The sequence below is a fragment of the Phyllostomus discolor genome, chromosome 4, assembly GCF_004126475.2.
Source record: "Phyllostomus discolor isolate MPI-MPIP mPhyDis1 chromosome 4, mPhyDis1.pri.v3, whole genome shotgun sequence".
Classification (NCBI taxonomy): domain Eukaryota; kingdom Metazoa; phylum Chordata; class Mammalia; order Chiroptera; family Phyllostomidae; genus Phyllostomus; species Phyllostomus discolor.
In genome coordinates this window covers 119,253,397-119,274,239 of record NC_040906.2, presented here as the reverse complement: position 1 = coordinate 119,274,239, position 20,843 = coordinate 119,253,397, and the positions used below count along the sequence as shown (strand labels likewise).

Here is a 20,843-nt window from a genome sequence, read left to right as displayed (position 1 = left end):
TTCTTAACCTTCCCAGCAAATGCCTTTGTGGCATGATGATTTAATTCCATTTCATTTTTTGCTTCCTTCCACTCAGGAACCTATCACTGCGTGTTTAGATACAAGAATTCATACAGTATCGCAACCAAAGATGTCACTGTTCACCCGCTGCCTCTAGAGCCAAACATCATGGTAGATCCTTTGGAAGCTGCAATTCCATGCAAAGGTTCCCATCCCCTCAAATGCTGTGTGGAGGAAGATGAAGACTACAGAGTAACTTTCCAAGTGGATTCCCTGTCCTTTCCTGCTGGTAAGATGCCAGTTGCTGAACTGTTAGGATATTGTATTTCCTACGTGTGGAAATACTGTGAGTCTAAAAATTTACTCTTAAAATAGACATAGGGATTTAATCAGAGACAGAACATAACGTTGTGAATCCCATAAGCCATTATTACTTTCCATTTTACTTTATTTGGCTTGTGGCAAAATCTTGAGAGTCTGTGAGGGTGGAGCCCTTTGGTTTTGGTGGGCACTGATGAAGACAGTGTTAAGATACCTTCACAGGTCTTCCACTTCTTCAGTGTAGTTGACGAGATATTCTGATAGGCCCTCCCTCCAAGCTATGAATCAACATACTATGAAAGTACTACAAAAATCCTCTTAAATGAACAGCTGAACATGCAAGAAAGAAAAATAGCCAAACACCAAACATAGAGGAAAAGAAAAATAGACATAATGTTTTAGCTAGTACTAGGGCTTCCTTGAGGCCATCTGCCAATATAAGGAACCCAGAGCCTTGGGTTTTAAGGTGATGAAGGCCATGGAAGTAAATTTCTCACTCCCTATGCAGTAGCTAAGGAAACGCCACCCCACCAGCACAATGTCGGGATCCTTGAAAGGTGGAATGCTCATTTTAAAAACAGGCCAGAAAAGCAAAATTCACCTGCCTGGGTTAGGAGCTTGGCCTTGCCTCTGGGTGGGCAAAAATTTTCCCTGAAAATTGTAACTATCCTGTCCTCACTCAGGTTTGGGGTTTGAATTTATACTAGCTATGTGGTCCAGGAACTTCAAGCTGAGAGGTAAAGTGATCCATTGGTAGCACCCTATGGCACTTGGTGAAAAAAAAATCAACTCCTCTCTGGTAGAATGTACCCTCAGTCCAGATTCTTCAGGTTGCTGCAGAATAAGGTCAACCAAACATGAGCTCACATCCCCAAATGTCAAGACACAGACACAGTCATAAGCAATTTGCATGCTCATTCATTTTTTCATGAACTATTCTTAAAGACCTACTCAATGCAAAACACCAAAAGTAGGTAATGAAAAGGAGAAAAAGGAATTAGGTCACATATATTAATATGTAGATGGGCTTGTATCATAAAAGATAATGCATATAACATTAAATATTCAAAATGAGCAGTACAGTTCAAAAGAACACTGGAAGTTAGAAAAGTAAGGACCCAGGAAGTCTGGAAAGTTTAGAGAGAATTGCATGGTATCAGTCTGGATATTGAAACACTCAAACCTTTCAACATACTGTATTCAGCATGCATACATTCAGTGCTCTTTTGATGTGCCAAACACTGTGTTAGACACTGGGTGATGGAAAGATAAATGAGACAAGGTACCTTCTCTCCAAGACTTTATGATCTAGTGGAGGGACAGACCCATAACAAGGTGACTCGAAACCAATGCCGTGAAGGCAATATAGGATAAATGCACATGACCTCATGAGACTTAGTAAGGCAGAGGGCATTCTGAAAGGCTTTCCGACTGTTCAAACCTGTGTGGGCAAAGATTTGGAGTCATGAATGGTGACATTTTGGCTAGCATATATGCAAATGTGGGCTTACTACTAGGTTGGAAGCAGTTTTAAAACCACGTTTAAAAAATGAGTGTGGCATATTCCTGGGAAAAGTTTGGACAAAGGTATTCATTGTGGATCATTTTAACAAAATCTGTGCTTCAGATACTCATGTTGTGATTCAATTCTTCCAACAATTTTGTTTTAGCCAAAGAAGTTAATGGAAAGCAAGTGTGCTACAAATTCCATTTCACAGCAAACTCAGCTTCCTGGTGTCCAAAAAATGTTGATGTGTCCTGCCGCTTTACCAATGCCGCTGATAATTCAGTCTACAGTCCATCTATGAAGCTTCATCTGGTGCCTGGTGAGAGTGTTTTCAATCATTTAAAAATGTTGTAATCATGAGCAGGAATTTATTTATTCATTCACTCCCTCATTCATCTATTCAATAATATATATTCAGCACCTTCATGTGGTATACATTAGGCTGAACATGGGAATTTGAAAAGAAATAAGCCATGTTTTCTGTCCCCAAGTGAGGGGAGAGATAGGTATGATAAAGAATGTTATCACATATAATGGTGAAGTGCTAAACTTTGTGGGTGGCCAGAAGAGGCTGCCTGGTTTAACCCTGAGGGTTATAGATAGGTGGGGAGGAAGTGACCAAGAAAGCCTTGTGGATGAAGTCGTAATTCAACTGAGTCTGGGAGGCTACACACTGCACCAGGTGGACAAGAATGGGAAGTGTCTGTGTGGAGCTAAGACCCCTTTGAGGCTTCAAAGGAAAAGTGTCCCTACTAGTACTGTCTCCCTCAGACTGGTCTACATGAAAAGAATCAATCTGAAAATAGGTAGGTAACTGTTTTTCCCATCCTTTGTTCTCACTCAGCCAATACCCTTTCACTTAATATTTGCAGTGTAAAAGGTCATGATTTGTGGAAACATTTCATAATAGCCCGTGCTGAAGAGCTCTCCTCTGTAGCAACAGAGGAACAAGTGGATAATTGATGGTCCTGGGCTTCCTGCCTGAGCCATTCCCTTCCCCAGAAATCTCCTCTGTAACAGGACCCCTAATGTAAGGATCCATGTCTCTATTACCAAGCTCATTTGAGTTCCGTGAGTGATTTGTGGTTACCCTCACACAAATGAGCTGAGTTAGGGTTGCTAACTCAGCCCTGGGACCAAAGCAGGAAGCAACTTCGAGTGCCCTATCTCTCTGAGTCACAGTCCCCAACCCTTCTGAGCACACCTCTTGCAGGGGTGGCCAAAGTCTCCTCCTCACTCCCAGATCTCACTCCCAGCTGAGCCCAGACCTCACCCTGGTTTCTTCACTTATCTTCGTTCTTCATCTCTTTCTTCATACCCAGTCTGATATCATTTCCTTTCTTGAGTAGAATGTTACTCATGTATTTCATGATTTTATACAATGGTTGCGAACTCCATTAATGATAAATTTAAAAGTTGGTGGGACAAAGATTTGCTCATTAGAGAATCCAGGTCCTTTGGAGGTGAAAGCTTCTGTGACAAATGCCATTTTCCCAGTCATGCCTGGTCTTGAGTAGAAGTGAAATAGACTCACCTTATGGGAGACCAGAAGAAACAAATCCTCACAAATATTGCCAAAATTTTCAGGCTGTGGGGCCTGGAATATTTACTACTAACTATATCTTTGGATCAAGCACATGCTTCCCAACCTTGGTTGCATGTTGTAATCACTAGGGAAACTTCAAAAACTGCCGATGCCTGAATTCTGGCCTAAGAGGTTCGGATTTACTTGGGCTGGAGTGAGCCTGGACATGGGTCTTGTCCCAGCTCCCCAGGTGATTCTAACAGGCTAGAGTTGAGAATCCCTTAAATGAAGCATTATGTCCCTAAGATTCCTGGAAACCTGAACATCACTTTTTTGGACAAGTGTATATTAAGCTCATTATTTTCCATGGCTTAGATATCCCAGGCAGCAGAGAGAAGATTCCTAGGGTTTGGAGGTGGGATATAAATTCTGTTAGAAAAAGCAAGTCTAGATTGAAGTCAGATATGTATGGAAAGCACTAGGAGGCTTTGGAGAATCAGGGGCAAAAATGACAAAGTTGGCTACCTCCAGAATGGTCACTGAAAATAAAGGGAAAGATGAGTTCAAACATCAAAATTCTACCTAAGCCAGACCCCATTTCCACTGCCTTTTCTCCTCCTTTCACTTATCCCTTTTGTTTCCTTGTTTCCAATGCAGGAGAGAACATCACATGCCAAGATCCAAGCATCGGTTCTGGGGAGCCTGGAAAAGTCATTCAGAAGCTCTGCCAGTTCTCACACCTGCCCAGCAGCCCTGGAAGTCCCATGGGCGGGATCATGACTTACAAATGTGTAGGCTCCCAATGGCAGCTGAAGAGAAATGACTGCATCTCTGCACCAATAAACAATCTTCTCCAGCAGGCCAAGGTGATCCTTAGACCTTTGACTCTGCGCTCTTGGTGGGGTAATCTGTCTAGCTTACCATATTTCTCAGCACTTAGGAAAATGGGCCTTGAGTTGGTTTGTTTTGCTCTCAAAACTACTTTTATTTATTTCCAAAAGAATACATTCCTAGAAATGCTTTAAAAATTGCTCAGATACAAATATGGTGATAACAAAATATGTGTTCTGCTGTAAAATCAGCTGTATACCTTTACTTTGTCTTCTCAGTATCTTGTATCCATTCCTTATAAGGGGCAGGTAGTATCATCCTCTCTACCTGCTTTCCTTTGAATAATTTTCATGTCAAGCATATAGCTCTAATCTTTTCAGAAAGAGAAGCAACATAAAAAATAAAGTTCAGTGCAAAAAAAAAGTTGAGCTTTATGCTTTTACAGTCTGAGATTTCCTCAATCCCTAGAGGTAACCTTACAGCAGAAGGGGCTCGCTGCCTCTCTTAACTGGAATAGAGGTTACTGCCATGTGGTAAGGGAAAATTCCTTTCTTTCCACAAAAATAGATAAATGCTACCTCATACTTAAGCCATGTAAAGTTAGAGGCTCCTAGAATTCCATGAGTTACAATATATAAATACTGATAAGGCAACTAGTGGGGTTATAGCAGCTGGTGACATCTTCCAACTAGTTCCAAATCCTCTTATCCTTGGAGAAAGAACTGAGGAATAGGAGTGATATTGAATTTGTGTCTTATCTAGTTTTCTTCTGTCTCTCCTCTTGTCTCATAGTAAACTCATTAAAAATACCTACTATGTGCAAAGTATTATTTATAATAGGTGTTATCAGGGTAAAGAGGCCAAATCTGATATTATAGAAAATATAGATATTAAATATACATTAATTTTGGCTAGGGTAATCAGGAAGTTCTGCTTGAAAAACATGGCATCTGAGTTGGACCACAATGGACAAAGCATTGAAGATATAAATTATCCTAATTGAGAAAGATAGAAATTATCATTTGAACTCAATGGTGGGTCATGGTCCCAAGTCTAAATACCTATGTACATTTCTTTTAAAATTTTATTTATTTATTTATTTTTAAACAGAGGGGAAGGGAGGGAAACATCAATGTGTGGTTGCCTCCCATGTGCCCCTACTGGGGACCTGGCCCACAACCAAGGCATGTGCCCTGACTGGGAATAGAACCAGTGACCCTTTGGTTCTGTGTGACTCAGTCCACTGAGCCACACAAGCTAGGGCTAGATACCTTTATACATTTTCAATAGAAGAGAGGCATGGTGGCTTATTATGCTTCATTTGATTTATCCATTCAGCATATACTGTTGAACACTTACTATATGCCAAGTTAGATGACTTGTACTATGTTAGATATTATGGGATATGAGAAAATAGAAGGAAATATAACACATGGTTCACATTACTAAGGGACTTATAATTTAATTTGAGACATTTAAATTAGGACACAAGATGACATTGGTAGAAATATTATAGATGTGAAATATATGAAATAAAATGAATACTTAGGCATTCAGAGGAATGAATTCTGTTGGGTTGGAACACTCATCAAAGTTCTTCACAGAGAAGATCAAACTTGAGTTTATTCTTTAATTTTAGCCGTAAGTTAGAAAACACAACTGTGATCATTATAAAGAGGATGACAATATCATTTATCATCAAAACCAGGATACTTTTTGACAATACAATAGGGTACTGTTAATAATTACACAGGGACAGCAGATATATGCCAGAACTGTCCCAGGAAAATTGGGATGGACAGTCACCCTAATGCCCAGCAAAGTAAATAATAATAAAAAGAAAAAAGTAGCAAACATGCTTCCATACAGACCATTCAAGTATCACTTTTACTCAACTCCAATCTAGCAATCACACCTACTTTTCCTTTGTAAAAAAAAAAAAAAGTCATTAGGTTGACATATGTTTTTCTGTTTTCCTATGGCTGAGGTATTATGTAATATTACATTCTGAAGGGCATACACAGTTTAATAGAAAAGTATGTTATTTTATGGGATACACTTATGGAAATGGATAAAGGCAGGAGACTACTGATATGAAAGATTTTGACATGGATGGATCAGCAGGATTTGATGACTGGACTGATCAGCAAGTTTTTTCTTTGTGTTGGCTTTTGTGTTACTAGGCTTTGACCAAGAGCCCCTCTCAGGACAAGAAGCTGCCCACGTACCTGAAGAATCTTTCTGATAGCACAGAGGAAGTGGTACATGAAGTCAGTTCATCTCCTGGGAACCTGGGAGCCATTATTAACATCCTTGATTTGTTCTCAACAATTCCAGGCCAAGTGAATTCAGAAATGATGAAGGTGAGTTTGTTTAAGACTCACAGGAGTTTGGGGGTCTTGTCTTTTCACCCCTCAGGACCTGTGTTCAAGGAAGATAGCACCTCCCCAATATAGCTTCCTCTCTGTCATTTCCAGAGCAATGCCCTAGGTATATGAGTCACATAACATGATTTGCCATCTATGGCTTTTAGGATATCAGGGAGTGTTCCCAGTGGTCATTTTGGGGCCTTAAGGAGGTTTCTTTAGTGAGTCTCTGCTTTAGTTTCTTTATCAAAGTAGAATGAATTGTTATCTTCTTTCTAGGAAAAGTAGAAATTAAAGGTTTCAGAATAGGATTCTCAGTGGTCTGGCACTAAACATGAACTTTGAAGCAGTCAGGGCTCTGGAAGGAAAGAGAATTCGCTTGCAAAAATACTGAAGAAGAGACTTTAATAAAAGGATGTGTAAAGACATAATGCTGGTTTAAAAAAAATAGATGGTGAGACATTCAGAGACCAGAAAATTTAGGAGCCATTACTACCCCTGGGACTAAAGAGAAAAGGAGAGGAAATAGTGCACCTATACCTAACTGGAAGCTGAATCCTTGGAGGAGGGATCATAGCTATTGCCAACAATGTGCACAGAGAGTGTAGATGAGGGAGTGGGGTATGGTGGGTAGCAGAAAAATATATTTCAACTTTTTTCTTCACCCACCATCCCATCTCCTGTCAATGTTTTCCATTGGCCAAACACAACCAGAGGCCAACTGGCAAGCAGTTTGGAGAATAAGAGTCTAAGGATGTTATATAGATTTCCTAGGGCTGCTATAACAAGTTGCCACAGGCTGGGTGGCTGACAATGACAGAAGTTTATTTTCTGTAGCTCTCAAGACTAGAAGTCCAAATTCAAGGTGTCTGCCAGGGCATTTTTCCTCAGGGCTCCAGGGGAGAATCTTTCCTTGCCTCTTCCAGGTTTTGGTAGCTCCAGGCTTTCTTTGGCTTATGGCTGCCTCATTCCAATCTCCAACATTGTCTTCACAAGGCCTTCTCTGCTCTTTTACCTTCTCCTGTTCTGTCTCTTATAAGGATACTTATCATTGGGTTTAGGGCTCACCTAGGTGATCTGGTATGATTTCCCCTCATGATCCTTAATGTAATTACACCTGCAAAGACCCTTCCTCCAAGTAAGGTTACATTCACAGGGTCTTTGCATAGAACATGCCATTTTGGGGAACCACCATTCAAATAACTACAGGGCTCATAGTTTCAGAGAACAAAATAAGGTAAAAAAAGGGTACAGAAATTATGTCAATGGAAGGCACAAATGGAAAATGACAAGCCCAAGTTTGTGAGAGACAGAATCAAAATGTTTAGCAAAAAAGAAAGATGCTTTTGACAATAATGGCATTGCTTATTTGATGTTCAGTATTTGAGAGGGTCTTCTGTAACTAGCTTGTAGATGAAGTACCAGCCACCAAAGAGCTTTACAAGCTTGGGACTAAAAATAAAATAGAACAATTGATGAAGATCTTGGCCAGACTGCTGAATTGGCTTTAGTGAGTGATTATGGGTGGTTCTCACTGTCACTATTGCTAAACATTTAATGAAGTCTCACTGTCTTGGGGACCAACCCATCCTCTGCTAACCCCCTACCATAAGATGGTGGGTCCCAGGTTTTCACAGCCTGGGATGCCTCCTTTTTCTCTTCTCTTTTCTTCTTACCTGTACCCATGCAACCAGTTTCCAGGGAATTGTTATTTTTCTCTTTTATGATCAAAAGAATTTGTTTGGATTGATCCCATGTTATGTCAATTACAGCACGTTCTCTGTACGGTTAATGTCATCCTCAACAAGCCTGTCATGAATACGTGGAAGGTGTTACAACAGCCACAGACCAATCACAGCTCACAGCTACTGGATTCAGTGGAAAGATTTTCCCGAGCATTACAGTCAGAAGACAGCACCATCCTGTCTTTCTCCCAAACTAATGTGCAGATGAGGACCATGGTCATAAAATCTGGCAACCCAAAACCCTACAAGCAGGACTTCATTTTCCCAGATTCTGGCCTCTGGGGTAATGTGGCTATTGATGAGTACCATCTGGGACACCTGCAGCCAGGTGCATCTATTGTCACCATGGCATTCCCAACTCTCAAAACAATACTTGACCAGAATGCTCAGAGAAAGAATTTTGCAAACAGCCTAGTGATGACAACCACTGTCAGCCACAAAATAAACATGCCATTCAGGATTTCAATGACTTTTAAGAACAACAAGCCCTTAGGTGGGAAACCACAATGTGTCTTCTGGAACTTCACCCTTGCCAACTACACAGGGGGGTGGGATAGCAGTGGGTGCTATACAAAAGTTGATGGGGACAGTGTCTTCTGCAGCTGTGACCACATAACATCATTCTCCATCCTCATGTCTCCTGACTCCCCAGACCCTGATTCTCTCCTGAAAATACTGCTGGATATCATTTCCTATATTGGGTTGTGTTTTTCCATCCTGAGCTTGGCAGCCTGTCTAGTTGTGGAAGCTGTGGTGTGGAAATCAGTGACCAAGAATCGGACTTCCTATATGCGTCACATCTGCATAGTGAACATTGCCGCCTCCCTTCTGGTTGCTGACATTTGGTTCATTGTGGCCTCCACCATCCGGGACCATCACTACGTTCTCAATGAGACAGCCTGTGTGGCTGCCACCTTCTTTATCCACTTCTTCTACCTCAGTGTCTTTTTCTGGATGCTGACTCTGGGTCTCATGCTCTTCTACCGGCTGGTTTTCATCCTTCATGATGCAAGCAAGTCCTTTCAGAAGGCCATTGCTTTTTCCCTTGGCTATGGCTGCCCTCTCATCATCTCGGTCATCACAGTGGGGGTCACCCAGCCCCAGGAAGTCTACACACGGAAGAATGCCTGTTGGCTCAACTGGGAGGATACCAAGGCCCTACTAGCCTTCGTCATCCCAGCACTCATCATCGTGGTGGTAAACGTGACCATCACAGTTGTGGTCATCACCAAGATCCTGAGACCTTCCATTGGAGATAAGCCCAATAAGCAGGAGAAGAGCAGCCTATTTCAGATTAGCAAGAGCATCGGGGTCCTCACACCACTCCTGGGGCTCACTTGGGGTTTTGGTCTTGCCACTGTGTTCCAGGGAAGCAATGCTGTGTTCCATATTGTATTTACCCTTCTTAATGCCTTCCAGGTAAGTTCTGTAGTGCCAGTCTCACAGGAAGTTTCTACACAGATGGGACAAATTAATGATAGAAACACAAACAGGAGTGGGAATGGGGAAGGATGTTAGTTCAGAGGAGGACCTAGCCCTAAACAGCAGTAATCACAAGAACTCAGTGAGGTAGAAAGGACACATTCCTCTGCTCCCATGGAATCTCACTCCCCTTATCACCTGCATCATAATTTAGTTGCACAAGCAACTCTCTTCTAAATGCCCTGATAATCCAAGTAGGAGGAAAGTCCCTTCCCAACACAGAATTTTCTATTTACCCAACATTATCTTGATGCCACCTATTAAGCCAACTAATTTTTCCAGTTAATTTCCACAAGCATTAAATGAGCTCTGTCTCTGAGAGGTCAAGGACAGCATCTGTCTTATTCATTACTAGTGCCTAAATGTAACCTTGGCACAAAGTAGGTGCTTAATAACCATTGGATGAATGAAATGAATGCTGTGCACCACATAGTATGTTCTCTGAAAGCATTTGCTGAAGAACGAAAGGATGAATGTCCTATGTAAGGTGTGCATTCTGATGTATTACACTAAAATGGAAAAGGCGCCCTCTTTGCTCTCCTGCAGCACATAACTCATTATAACATAAATCAGTTTCTTAGAAAAGCTTCAGCTGAGGTACAGACAACAAGGCTTTGGAGCACAGGAAGGAAATGCTTAATTTTGATTTAACTGGTGGGTAGGTAGAAAACATGGGCCTCCCCCAGGAGCTGGTGAGGAGGCAGGGGGTCTAGAGCGGAAACTGAGATATTCATAGCCCCCTGGATACTCACAAACATATCATACAAATTCTAATTTCTGCTATTGGGCCCATGGCTCCAAATCATAGGGAGGGCCCATGTCTAATGACATTTTTAATATGCTTTGGCTAAAATGAAGTGATTATTCCAACCCATAGCCCAGGTCCTCATCACAACTATGTGAGGGCTACTGTAGGCATAAGAGGTATGCCTCATAGCATAACCAGCAGGACCTCCACTTCACAACTGGGGGAAAATAAGGAAGTAGAAAATATCCTTATAACATTCAAACATTAAAAGTCATTGGTGTGGACCTACTGCATCCCTTTTAATACTATCATCTGCTGGACTCATTCTATAAACACAGATGTGGGAAGAGGTAGTACAAATTCAATGACAGGTTAACAATACTTCCTTTTTGCTGGACAATAGAATATGACTAAATGTACTTCTTCCCAATTCTTTTTTCCAGGGACTATTCATTTTGCTCTTTGGATGCCTCTGGGATCAGAAGGTAAGAACATGATGGTTTTATGGTCCTAGAAAAGTCTGAAGTGCTTGCAACATGTTGAATTTATAACAGTTTTTTTTTAAACAATGCAGGTACAGGAAGCTTTGCTGAAAAAGTTTTCACTGTCAAGATGGTCCTCACAGCACTCAAAGGTAACTATTCCCCTTGTAGAGACTTTTGAAAAACCTCTCTCTCTACACCAGTTTTAGCTTAGATGATTCCAATGATTTTGCTTCTCATCTGATCTGGCCTATTACACACAGTTAATGGAACTGTTATTAAGATGCTTTCCCTACTTCTGGTCAAGATGGAGGTGTCAGTAGACATGTTTTGCCTCCTTACACAACCACAAAAAGAATTACAGTCAACTCTCAAAACAAATAAAATCCAGAACTGTCAGAAAATCAAACTGTATGAAAGTTCAACAACCAAGGGTTTAAAGAACCTATATTCATCCAGATGGGTATGAGGGGTGGAGATGTGGAGATGGAGCAGAGAGGTGAGGAAATGCAGTGTGATGTGGAGAGGCAGTGGCAGCTGTGGAATGGGCATGGGTGGTCCCACATTCATATGTCGTGGATAAAAATTGGGAGGGATACCTTGGGAGTGAGCAATCTCCAAGCCTCAGGCCAGACCACACCACCCAGGGTTCCAGTGCTAGGAAGATAAATTCCAAAAACTTCTGACTGTAAAAACCAATGGGGGCTGCAGTTATGGAAGAAACTGCTGGATTTTCAGGCAACTCCACTTAAAGGGCCCACACAGTCTTAAAACATGCAAACTGGCCCACACTGAGATTCGACACCAGGGCAATAGCTGGAAGGGTGCCAGTTGCATATGGAGAGTCAGTGAAGTGACTGAAAACAGGGCGAGTGCTGAGCAACCACCCAGAAGGCAGGCAGAAGCACAGTCTCCTCTCTGAGCCACAGAGCCAGAAATTGGTGAAGCAGCTTGCCCTACCTATGAGATTAGCAAGGGCTCTGCCCCACACAATTTACAGGTACCTTTAACACGGAGTCAAAGCAGCTCTACCTAACACACAGAAGCAAATACAGGGAGGCTGTCAAATTGAGGAGACAAACAAATATAGCCCAAATGAAAGACTAGAACAAAACCCAGAAAAAAAAAACTAAATGAAATGGAGATAGCCAACCTATCATATGCAGAGTTCAAAACACTGGTGATCAGGATGTTCAAAGAGCTAACTGAGTATGAGCAACAACATAAAGGAAGAAATGAAGGTTATACTAAGTGAAATAAAGAAAAATCTACAGAGAACCAACAGTGAAGGGAAAGAAGCTGGGATACAAATCAATGATTTGGAACAAAAGGAGGAAATAAACATTTAACCAGAACAGAAAGAAGAAACAGGAATTAAAAAAAATAGGATAGTATAAGAAGTCTCTGGGGCATCTCCAAACATGTCAACCTCTGAATCAAGGATGCCAGAAGGAGAAGAGGAAGAATGAGAAATTGAAAACTTATTTGAAAAAATAATGAAAGAAAACTTTCCTAATTTGGCAAAGGAAATAGACACACAAGTCCAGGAAACACAGATAGTCCCAAACAAGTTGGACCCAAAGAGGAACACACCAAGACACATAATTAAAATGCCAAAGGTTAAAAATAAACCTGATTTCTCAAAAGAAACTTTGCAGGCTAGAAGTGACTAGCAAGAAGTACTCAAGGTGATGAAAAGCAAGGACCTACAACCTAGTTTAACTCTATCAAGCAGAGATACCATTTAGAATGGAAGGGCAGATAAAGTGCTTCCCAGACAAGATAAAGCTAAAGGAGTTCATGACCACCCAGCCATTATTACATGAAATGTTAAAGGGGCTTATTTAAGAAAAAGAAGATCAAAACTATGAACATTAAAAAGGCAACAAATTCATAATGTCAACAACTGAATCTAAAAAAACAAAACAAAACTACACAAAAACCCTAAGCAAACAATCAGAACAGGAACAGAATCATAAATATGGAGATCATTTGGAGGGTTATCAGCTGGGATGGGGAAGGAGGAGAATGGGGGGAAAGGTACAGGGAATAAGAAGCAAAATTTGTAGGTACAAAATAGACAGGGGGAGGTTAAGAATAGTATAGGAAATGAAGAAACCAAAAAACTTATATGTGCAACCCATGCTCATGGACTAAGTGGGGGATTGCTGGAGGGAAACGGGGTACTGGGTGGAGGGGGGCAAAGAGGGAAAATGGAGACAGCTGTAATAACATAATCAATAAAATATATTTTTTTAAAAAAGCAACTGTCCCCACATCTTTAAACAGAGTCAAAAAGCACAAATAATGTCAACTGGAGGTTAAGATAAAATTTCAGTGAGAAATAAACAAAAGTTTTCTGATGAAACACAAGGCAGTAGAGAACACAATTGGAGAAATAACAATGAATAATAGACTTTTCTGTAGTTCATTTTGGAAAATAACTATTGCACTCAAACGTATTTCACTGTTTCCACATGTCGGAAGATACCAAACTCTATAATGGTAAAAAGATATTTGAAAGTTATTTTCCTAATACTGATGATGAGATTCCAGTGTTTCAAGGTGCTCCTCCTTGATTTGTTTGAAGTAGAAATTCATGCTTGTCCAGGCTCTCACCTTGAAGTGTGATGAGAAATAGTCAGGTAGTGACCACTAGCGGGAAGCAAATAAAATTCTACTAGAGATAAAGCAGGGCCTTGTCTAACAGTTTGGCACCTAAATGTCCTTTTTTTTCTCTTTTCTAGTCAACATCCCTAGGTTCATCTACACCCGTATTTTCCATGAGTTCTCCAATATCAAGAAGATTTAACAATTTGTTTGGAAAAACAGGTATGTAGTGACCACTAGGCACTCCCTGTGTTGGCCCAAGCAAATTGCCCCGATGGGGTCTCAAAACCCTACTTTCCCAGTCAGTCCCCACTTGATGGCCTCACTGGGGGAAGAGGTTAAATGCAGGAACTCGCTTACATTTTCCCAAACCACCAAGAGGCTGGTACAGAGGGTAACTGCCTTCCATGGACAACTAATAACTTGTGAAGAAGAAGATTTAGAGAATCTAGAAAAGCCTGCAGTGAGCTGTCTGTCAACCATAAAAATGGAAACTGTACACTTCTGGCCTTGCCACACACAGAGCTCTTTCTGTTCATGTGAAATACGACTCAGTGGGTCATACTTTTGGGTTATGGTGCAGCAAAGAATATGTTTACAAGAGCATACTATAGGAGCCATGCTCTGGGTTGTTTTCCTCCCCATTTTTCTTTCCTTTTTCATTTTTTGGAGAGTGTTTGTTTTACATGTTGACATTTCTAAAATTATGCATACATATATGAGGGATCGCCCAAGTTAGCTATCTATCAGAAACATGGACAGTAAAAATACCCACCTTGGATGTACAAAATAAATAACATTAATGACTTTGGGCAATGAGTCTCAGCCGTTCTGGCAAGTTGAAACCCCACACCCAGGCCACTGTCAGCGCCAGGAAAATAAGCTCCACAGTTCCTTTCAGCCTCTTGGAACCAAACAGATCTCACAAATGTGGAATCTAGAAACATGTCAATGTTCCGGACCAAGGCTTTTAAAAATGCCTCCTTGTTGTCAAAATTCCAGAGGACTTAGCATTTTGGGCTTCAGTCTGAGGCATTACACTGGAGGACATGGCTTTTGATTTTGAAAGTCACTAATTGGACCTGTTGTGAAATGATGAGATCTTCAGGGTGTATTAGATCTATTACACTCGACCATCACTATCACTGGAATGTATTTGCCATATGTGTTAAAGTGAAAATAGTGAAAAATGATTCTATGAAATGATTATACGCACTATGCAAAGCCAAGAAAAGGTGCTCACTGTTTCTGAATCACTCAGATATGAGTTGGAGTTGGGGCTCTGTTTCCTACGTCCCAGGAAATTCCTGGTCATTGCCATTTGGTAGCCTCTCAGGGTCATTAATGCAGCTCCATGCTGGCCTATTTGAGAGTTCCATAATCACTGTAACTTTGGTTTATGTTGTCAGCAGCCCCGCAGGGCCCCCCAGGCAATGACGGAAACCTTGTTAGCAGTGGCAGTTCACCAATCTGATGGTAGGGTTGCCACTGTGTCCCTTCCCTTGCTTGACACATATTCCCTACTGTGCCTGTGCTCAGTCCCCGCCTTCCTTCTGACTTAGCCTGTGTGGTAGCCCCAGGGCTGTCCTCCCTGCTGCCCTAGCTCTCAGCACTTTTGTTGGCATCCCCTGACTTCTGCTTCTGCCTCTTCTTCTCCTGTAGTTTTCTCTTTTCTTTCCAGCTCTCTGTTTCCCTCCTCACCTTTAGCTCAGCTTCCAGGCCCTTCCCAAGAGCTTCCCCAAGTCACCTCAACCCAAGGGGACCAGAGAGGTTCCCTCGTGTGGATGTCCTCAGGCCCATGCATGTGGTGGCATGTGGAGTGCTGTCCATGTTGGATCCCTCTGTCTTTTGTAGAAATCTGGCTGCTGGTTTGATGGGAAGTAGTTAGTGCTTGTCTTGTCGGCTGCCACGCATGCTTGAGGACAGCTTTGTTTGTTCTCCAGCACCTGTGGGTCTCGGGCGGAGGGCAGGCATGGGTTTGACTCTGGGCATGGCAAGCTTACCTGGCTCTTGGACTAGAGCTCCTAGATCTGTAGGAGAGGTTCACACCCCGTGAGCATGCAGGCTGGTGCTTCAGGCTAAGCTGCTCTTCTGTTTTTCAGGCACGTACAATGTTTCCACCCCAGAAACAACCAGCACATCCATGGAAAACACTTCCAGTGCTTATTCGTTACTCAACTAAAAACAGGAAAACCCAACCCCTGTGACTCTTGGGGAGCAGTGGATGTGCTGTGAAGGAGATCCTGTCAAAGCCCTGGGTAAAACACTTCTTCCACAGCCTCTGGGAGTGATGCTGAAGAGACTTTCTCATTAGGAAAGAGGCTTTCTTTTGCAAAGATAGACTAAAAGTTATTGTTCCATTTACTTTGCTGCCCTACCCCCACCCTTTGTGTAATACCAAATGTGTATAGTATTTAAGTGAAACTCCAGTTTTCCAAGGTCCAACTTATCTGTCTATATTGTAAAATAGAATTTCAAAGGGACATTTTCACTTTTCACAGGTTGGGCACAAGGACAAGCTTTGATTAAAATTGTAAGTAAAAGGCTAGTACCTAGGAAATACTTCAGTGAATTTAAGAAGGAAGAAAAAAGGAAGGAAAAGAAGAAATGGAGGAGGAAAGGGAAAAATAGAGGAAAACAGCATTAAGGACCACATTTTAAGATTTCCATGTTCGTGATCTAATTACTCAGATAATGCAACATTGAAATTAAGAAGTGGCTCAAAAATGGAAATGGAAAGTAGACCACGGAGAAAGTTCAATATCTTCCTGGTATTTTCTCAGCAAAGAAAGGGGCGGGGGAATCAGTGAAAAAAAATAGGGAAAAAATTACATCATCAGCATGCTTTAAGGTGGGTAATAATATTTGCAAGAAATGCATGTAAGGAGACGTGGTTCCACTGATGTTACACACACACACACACACACACACACACACACACGTTTTTTGCATTTAAGGTGTGAGCTAAGTAGGATGAATATGCAGAGGAAGTGTGATAACCATCCTTTATCAGATCCAAGCAAATCTAACTGCTGATTATGTTTTGAGGGTTTATCAGAAAAGCCTTATGTTTTGCTTTGTTCCACGTTTGAAAAGCAAAAAGTACATTTTTTTATATCTATTAATTGTCAAATGTGATATATTGCACTGAAAACAGATCCCAACTGTCTCTATTATATGTAACAGCTTTAACCAGGTACTTCTCTGTGCATTATAGAACGGACTTAAATAATTTATGGCATTGTCTATTACTGTTGTTATTACTGTGGAGTTAGTGGGCCTTGGCATGTTGTAGAGCTCTCTGTGTATTAGCTCTTTCCATCTTTAAGTCCCCAGACCAATATACACTTAGAGTTTTGTACAGTCCAACCTGTATTGATTGCAGCCACTTGGAGATCTCCCAGAAGGCAATGCCACAGCTGGCTCATCTCTGCTCACAGTGGTCCTTTCCTCTGGTGAACAGATGGTGGAGGGTTTCCCAAGATTTGATTATTTGTGATTTATGCATTGTGCCTTTCATATAAATACAAATATTTATTAAAATTGCCTCCGTATTAAAGTTGACCAGGCGCTGTAGCTACAGCAGGCATACATTCCAAACCAAAGTCAAAACAAGACAATAAAAATGGGGGGTCACTAGGGAAGTGTGCATGGGGCATGCTTCATAAGGATGGAGAACTGACCAGTCGGGAAAGTAGGACAGAAGAGGCTGAAATTCAACAATCATTAATTTATTGAAGGGGTTTTCTTTTAATATTTTAACTCTAAAAATCTCTTCCTTTTATTTTTAATTCTAAATTCTACCCTGGCTTTCTTTTCTTCATGGGAAGTGGGACAGGTAGAACAGATAGAAATATCGGCAATGCTTAGCATAAATGAACTCTTTATTTCTGCAGTCCGAATGACATAGGCACAGACACTGACACCCATGTTCACCTGAAAGTGGTCACTGCGCTCTTCTAATTGAAAGGGCACTATTTAAAGTCCCTGAAGGAAATGGTTGTCAGGCTCTGAAGTTCTCCAGGGCATGACCACTTTGGGCAGAACTCAGTCCTGGGAACTCGGAGGACCTACTGAAGTAGAACTAGACACCAGGGAAAGACTGGCTGTGCCTGACCTGGTTCTTGGGCTTGTACCGGGGGAGTGGAGGCAGGGCTACAGCACAGTGCTAGCATGGCCAAGGAAAGCAGAGTACTCAGGAGGAGGCTATGGTTCTCATGTTCAAAAACACAATGGGATGAAAAACACTGAACTTCCACTTACTTCTGTAAGGGTCCTTTGGGAATCATTGTGTTTGGCATTGTGAAAGGAACTCCTGCAATGGCAGGGACCTTTGGCAGAGTTCCACAGAGTGTGGACCTGGCCCCCTGCCCATGTTCGTTAATGGAGGCACGTTCCCTCACTACACACACACACACACACACACACACACACACACACGAGGCATGCATGCGCCTCCCACTTTACGAGCCACACCACTGGATGCAAATTCCAGAAAAGCCATGAAAACAAAAAGATTGGAGAAATGCTTGTTGGTTGTCTGCCCACCCACAAGACACATAGTTCAACCTCTGCTCTTTGCCAAGTTTTTCCTCAACTAAGCAATAGAATTCAAAACCATAAGGGAGACCATCCATGAATCTGTAAATGTTATGAGAACAGGAGCCCCTCTTGGCACTGAGGTCATCAGTTCTCAATCAGCCATGGTTACACGGCTGCAGTGACAGATTTCTGAGGGAAGGAGAAGGAAGGGGGAACCTTGGCTCTCGGGTTGGTGCAAAGTGCGATGTGTCATCTACTTCACTTATAAAGTGCCCCGTGCTTTTCCATGGGTCTGACGTCTCTCAGTGTGTAAAATCAGTTCCATTGGATAATATTTTCTTGCATGAAGGGACCATCCATTAAGTCAGTTTCTTGCAAAGCCACCTGTGCTAATACTTCAGAGGTTGTGAGGTTGAAGTGTCCACGAGTGAGCAATTAATATACACTACAGAAATATTCTCTGGGAAGACTCTAAGTCCAGCGGGACATGTCAGTTCTTGAATGGGTCACGTGTCTGCCATCCTCTTCCCTGTTTCTTATTGTTTGCATGGACAAAGAGGCTAATAGAGATTCATGGATTTCTCAGGATGTATGTTACTCAGGCCAAAAAAGGAAAAAACACTGTGGGAAGTCACAGCCTTTGGCAGTTTGTGTAGAAAACTTCAAAGGTGTCTATGTTAGGAAGCTTAAAGAAAGAGTTACATGGAGATGAGAGAGATTATAGCAACCAGTAAGTGCAGAAGCAGGGCAGAGTTACTCTGAGGGGCATGGAATGGAAAGCCACAATCATTGAGGAGACAGAGGAAACGAGGGTGGCCGTAGAATGCTGCAGAGGCGGAAAGCGTTTCACTTGTGACGGGCGATGGTAATGTCAAACAGGGCTGCTGCATCCCGGAAGGCAAGCCGGTGGCTCTGGCCAACAGGAGCTGGATCCCGTGAGTGTGCACAGTAAGAGAGGGGCCTCTGGTGGATATTCCTTTCTTACGTATTTTTAAAAGTCAGTGAAAATAGTGCCTCGTCATTTCAGAGATGTTAGCTTTGAAATGAGATGCTACAGGTTTCTAAAATTAGAATTTAGGATTTAAAATCATGTCTTGGTATGCCAGTATACAACTATGTTTCTTTTCCATGTTTATAACAATAAAATATTTTATAAGATCTGGTAAAATCCATAAACTGTCTGCTCTTTTGCAATCTGCTAATATTGCTGTCTCAGGCTTCCCCCATGTCAACTACAATTTAACTCCATGATCTGAACAGTGAATGACCCCTTCCATTCTCCAGACATGCGATGGGGTGGGGTGGGGGGGTAGGGTGCCAGAAGCTCACAGCCGAACTCAGGTGACCTGTGGCACTGATGCCTCTCTTCACACCATCCACACTCCCACTCAGCACCTGGAGCTCAGAAGCTTACAGAGGGTTTAAACCGGGGTCCTTGAAGTAAAGCTAACTTTCTGGGAAATAAACAAACAAATTTTGTTCTGACAGTGTGCACAGCTTGGCTGGAATTCTTATGGACAGCTGAAAACAGAGCCCCAGCAGTTGTTAGCCATACATACTTCTGCAACACAGCCTCATACCTCCTGTATTCACTTCCTATTGCTGAGTGGCATATCACCGCAAACTCGGAGGCTTAAAACCACACTCACTTGTTGTTGCGCAGTGTCTGAGGGTCAGCAGTCTGGGCACGGTTTAACTGGGTCCTCAGCTCAGGTCAGGGTCTCACCAGGGGGTCCTTCTCTAAGTTCACTGCTTTTTTGGCAGAATTTCACTCCTTGTGGTTGTGGGACTGAGGCCCTCAGCTCCCAGGGGTGTCTTGCTGTCTCCTGCCGTGGGTCCCTCCCATAATATGACAATTTGCTTCTTTCAAGTCTGTAGGAAAACTGAGCCGATTTGAATCCCTCTGACTTCCTCCGTCTCTAATCTCTAGATTCTTTTAATGGACTCAGCTGATTAGGGCAGGTCCTTCCCTTGTGATTAACACAAAGTCAGATAATTAGGGACCTTAATTGCATCTGCAAAATCCCTTCATCTGTGCCATTTAATGTAATCTACTTTTGGGAGTGATCACAAAGTTACAGGTCCTGCCCGCAGTCAAGGGGAGAAGATTATGCAGGACAGTTCATCGGATCATTTAAACAAACTACAGCCCTGGCTGGCATAGCTCAGTGGATTGAGCTCAGGCTTCGGACCAAAGCAGTGCAGGTTCGATTCCCAGTTGGGGCACATGCCTGGGTTGCAGGCCACGGCCCCCAGCAACTGCACATTGATGTTTCTCTCTCACTCTCTTTCTCCCTCCCTTCCCTTTCTAATAAATAAATAAATAAATAAATAAATAAATAAATAAATAAATAAATAAATAAAATCTTTAAAAAAAAAACCCCGCAAATGTAGGGACCCACTTCTGCTCTGCAGAATCTGTGCAAGACATTAGCTGTGGATATGTGGCCAGTAAATATTCCTTTATCCATGGTGGTAATCACACTTAGAAGGGTCTGTCTGGCAGTATCCGTAATAAAGCTCTCATGCTGCGAATATTCTGTCTGCTGAACATGCAAATGGGAAGGACACATCTGTCCTACAGGGATGGCATCCAGCTGCGTGGAAATCCAGGGAGAGGGCGCTGTTTGGAAAAGCTTGATTTACACAGATGAAAAGAGGCACAGCAGCTCCAGAGCTGACAG

At 42.1% G+C, this 20,843-nt stretch overlaps 1 protein-coding gene across 4 annotated transcripts in view; it reads left to right on the top strand.

Moving 5' to 3' along the window:
- ADGRF5 (adhesion G protein-coupled receptor F5) overlaps positions 1-19,328 on the top strand; it is a 99,937-nt gene extending 80,609 nt beyond the window's left edge. For 3 of the 4 annotated variants that reach the window (XM_036024192.1, XM_028509568.2, XM_028509569.2), the window contains 9 exons: positions 77-289; positions 1,992-2,147; positions 4,011-4,219; positions 6,368-6,547; positions 8,323-9,714; positions 10,969-11,010; positions 11,100-11,159; positions 13,755-13,839; positions 15,720-19,328. In XM_036024192.1, the coding sequence (XP_035880085.1) occupies positions 77-289; positions 1,992-2,147; positions 4,011-4,219; positions 6,368-6,547; positions 8,323-9,714; positions 10,969-11,010; positions 11,100-11,159; positions 13,755-13,839; positions 15,720-15,799 (2,417 nt within the window). In that variant the 3' untranslated portion in view covers positions 15,800-19,328. Of the gene's footprint in view, positions 1-76; positions 290-1,991; positions 2,148-4,010; positions 4,220-6,367; positions 6,548-8,322; positions 9,715-10,968; positions 11,011-11,099; positions 11,160-13,754; positions 13,840-15,026; positions 15,094-15,719 lie in introns of all 4 variants that reach the window. The other variant, XM_036024193.1, reaches the window with a different exon arrangement.
- Positions 19,329-20,843: the final 1,515 nt, after the last annotated feature.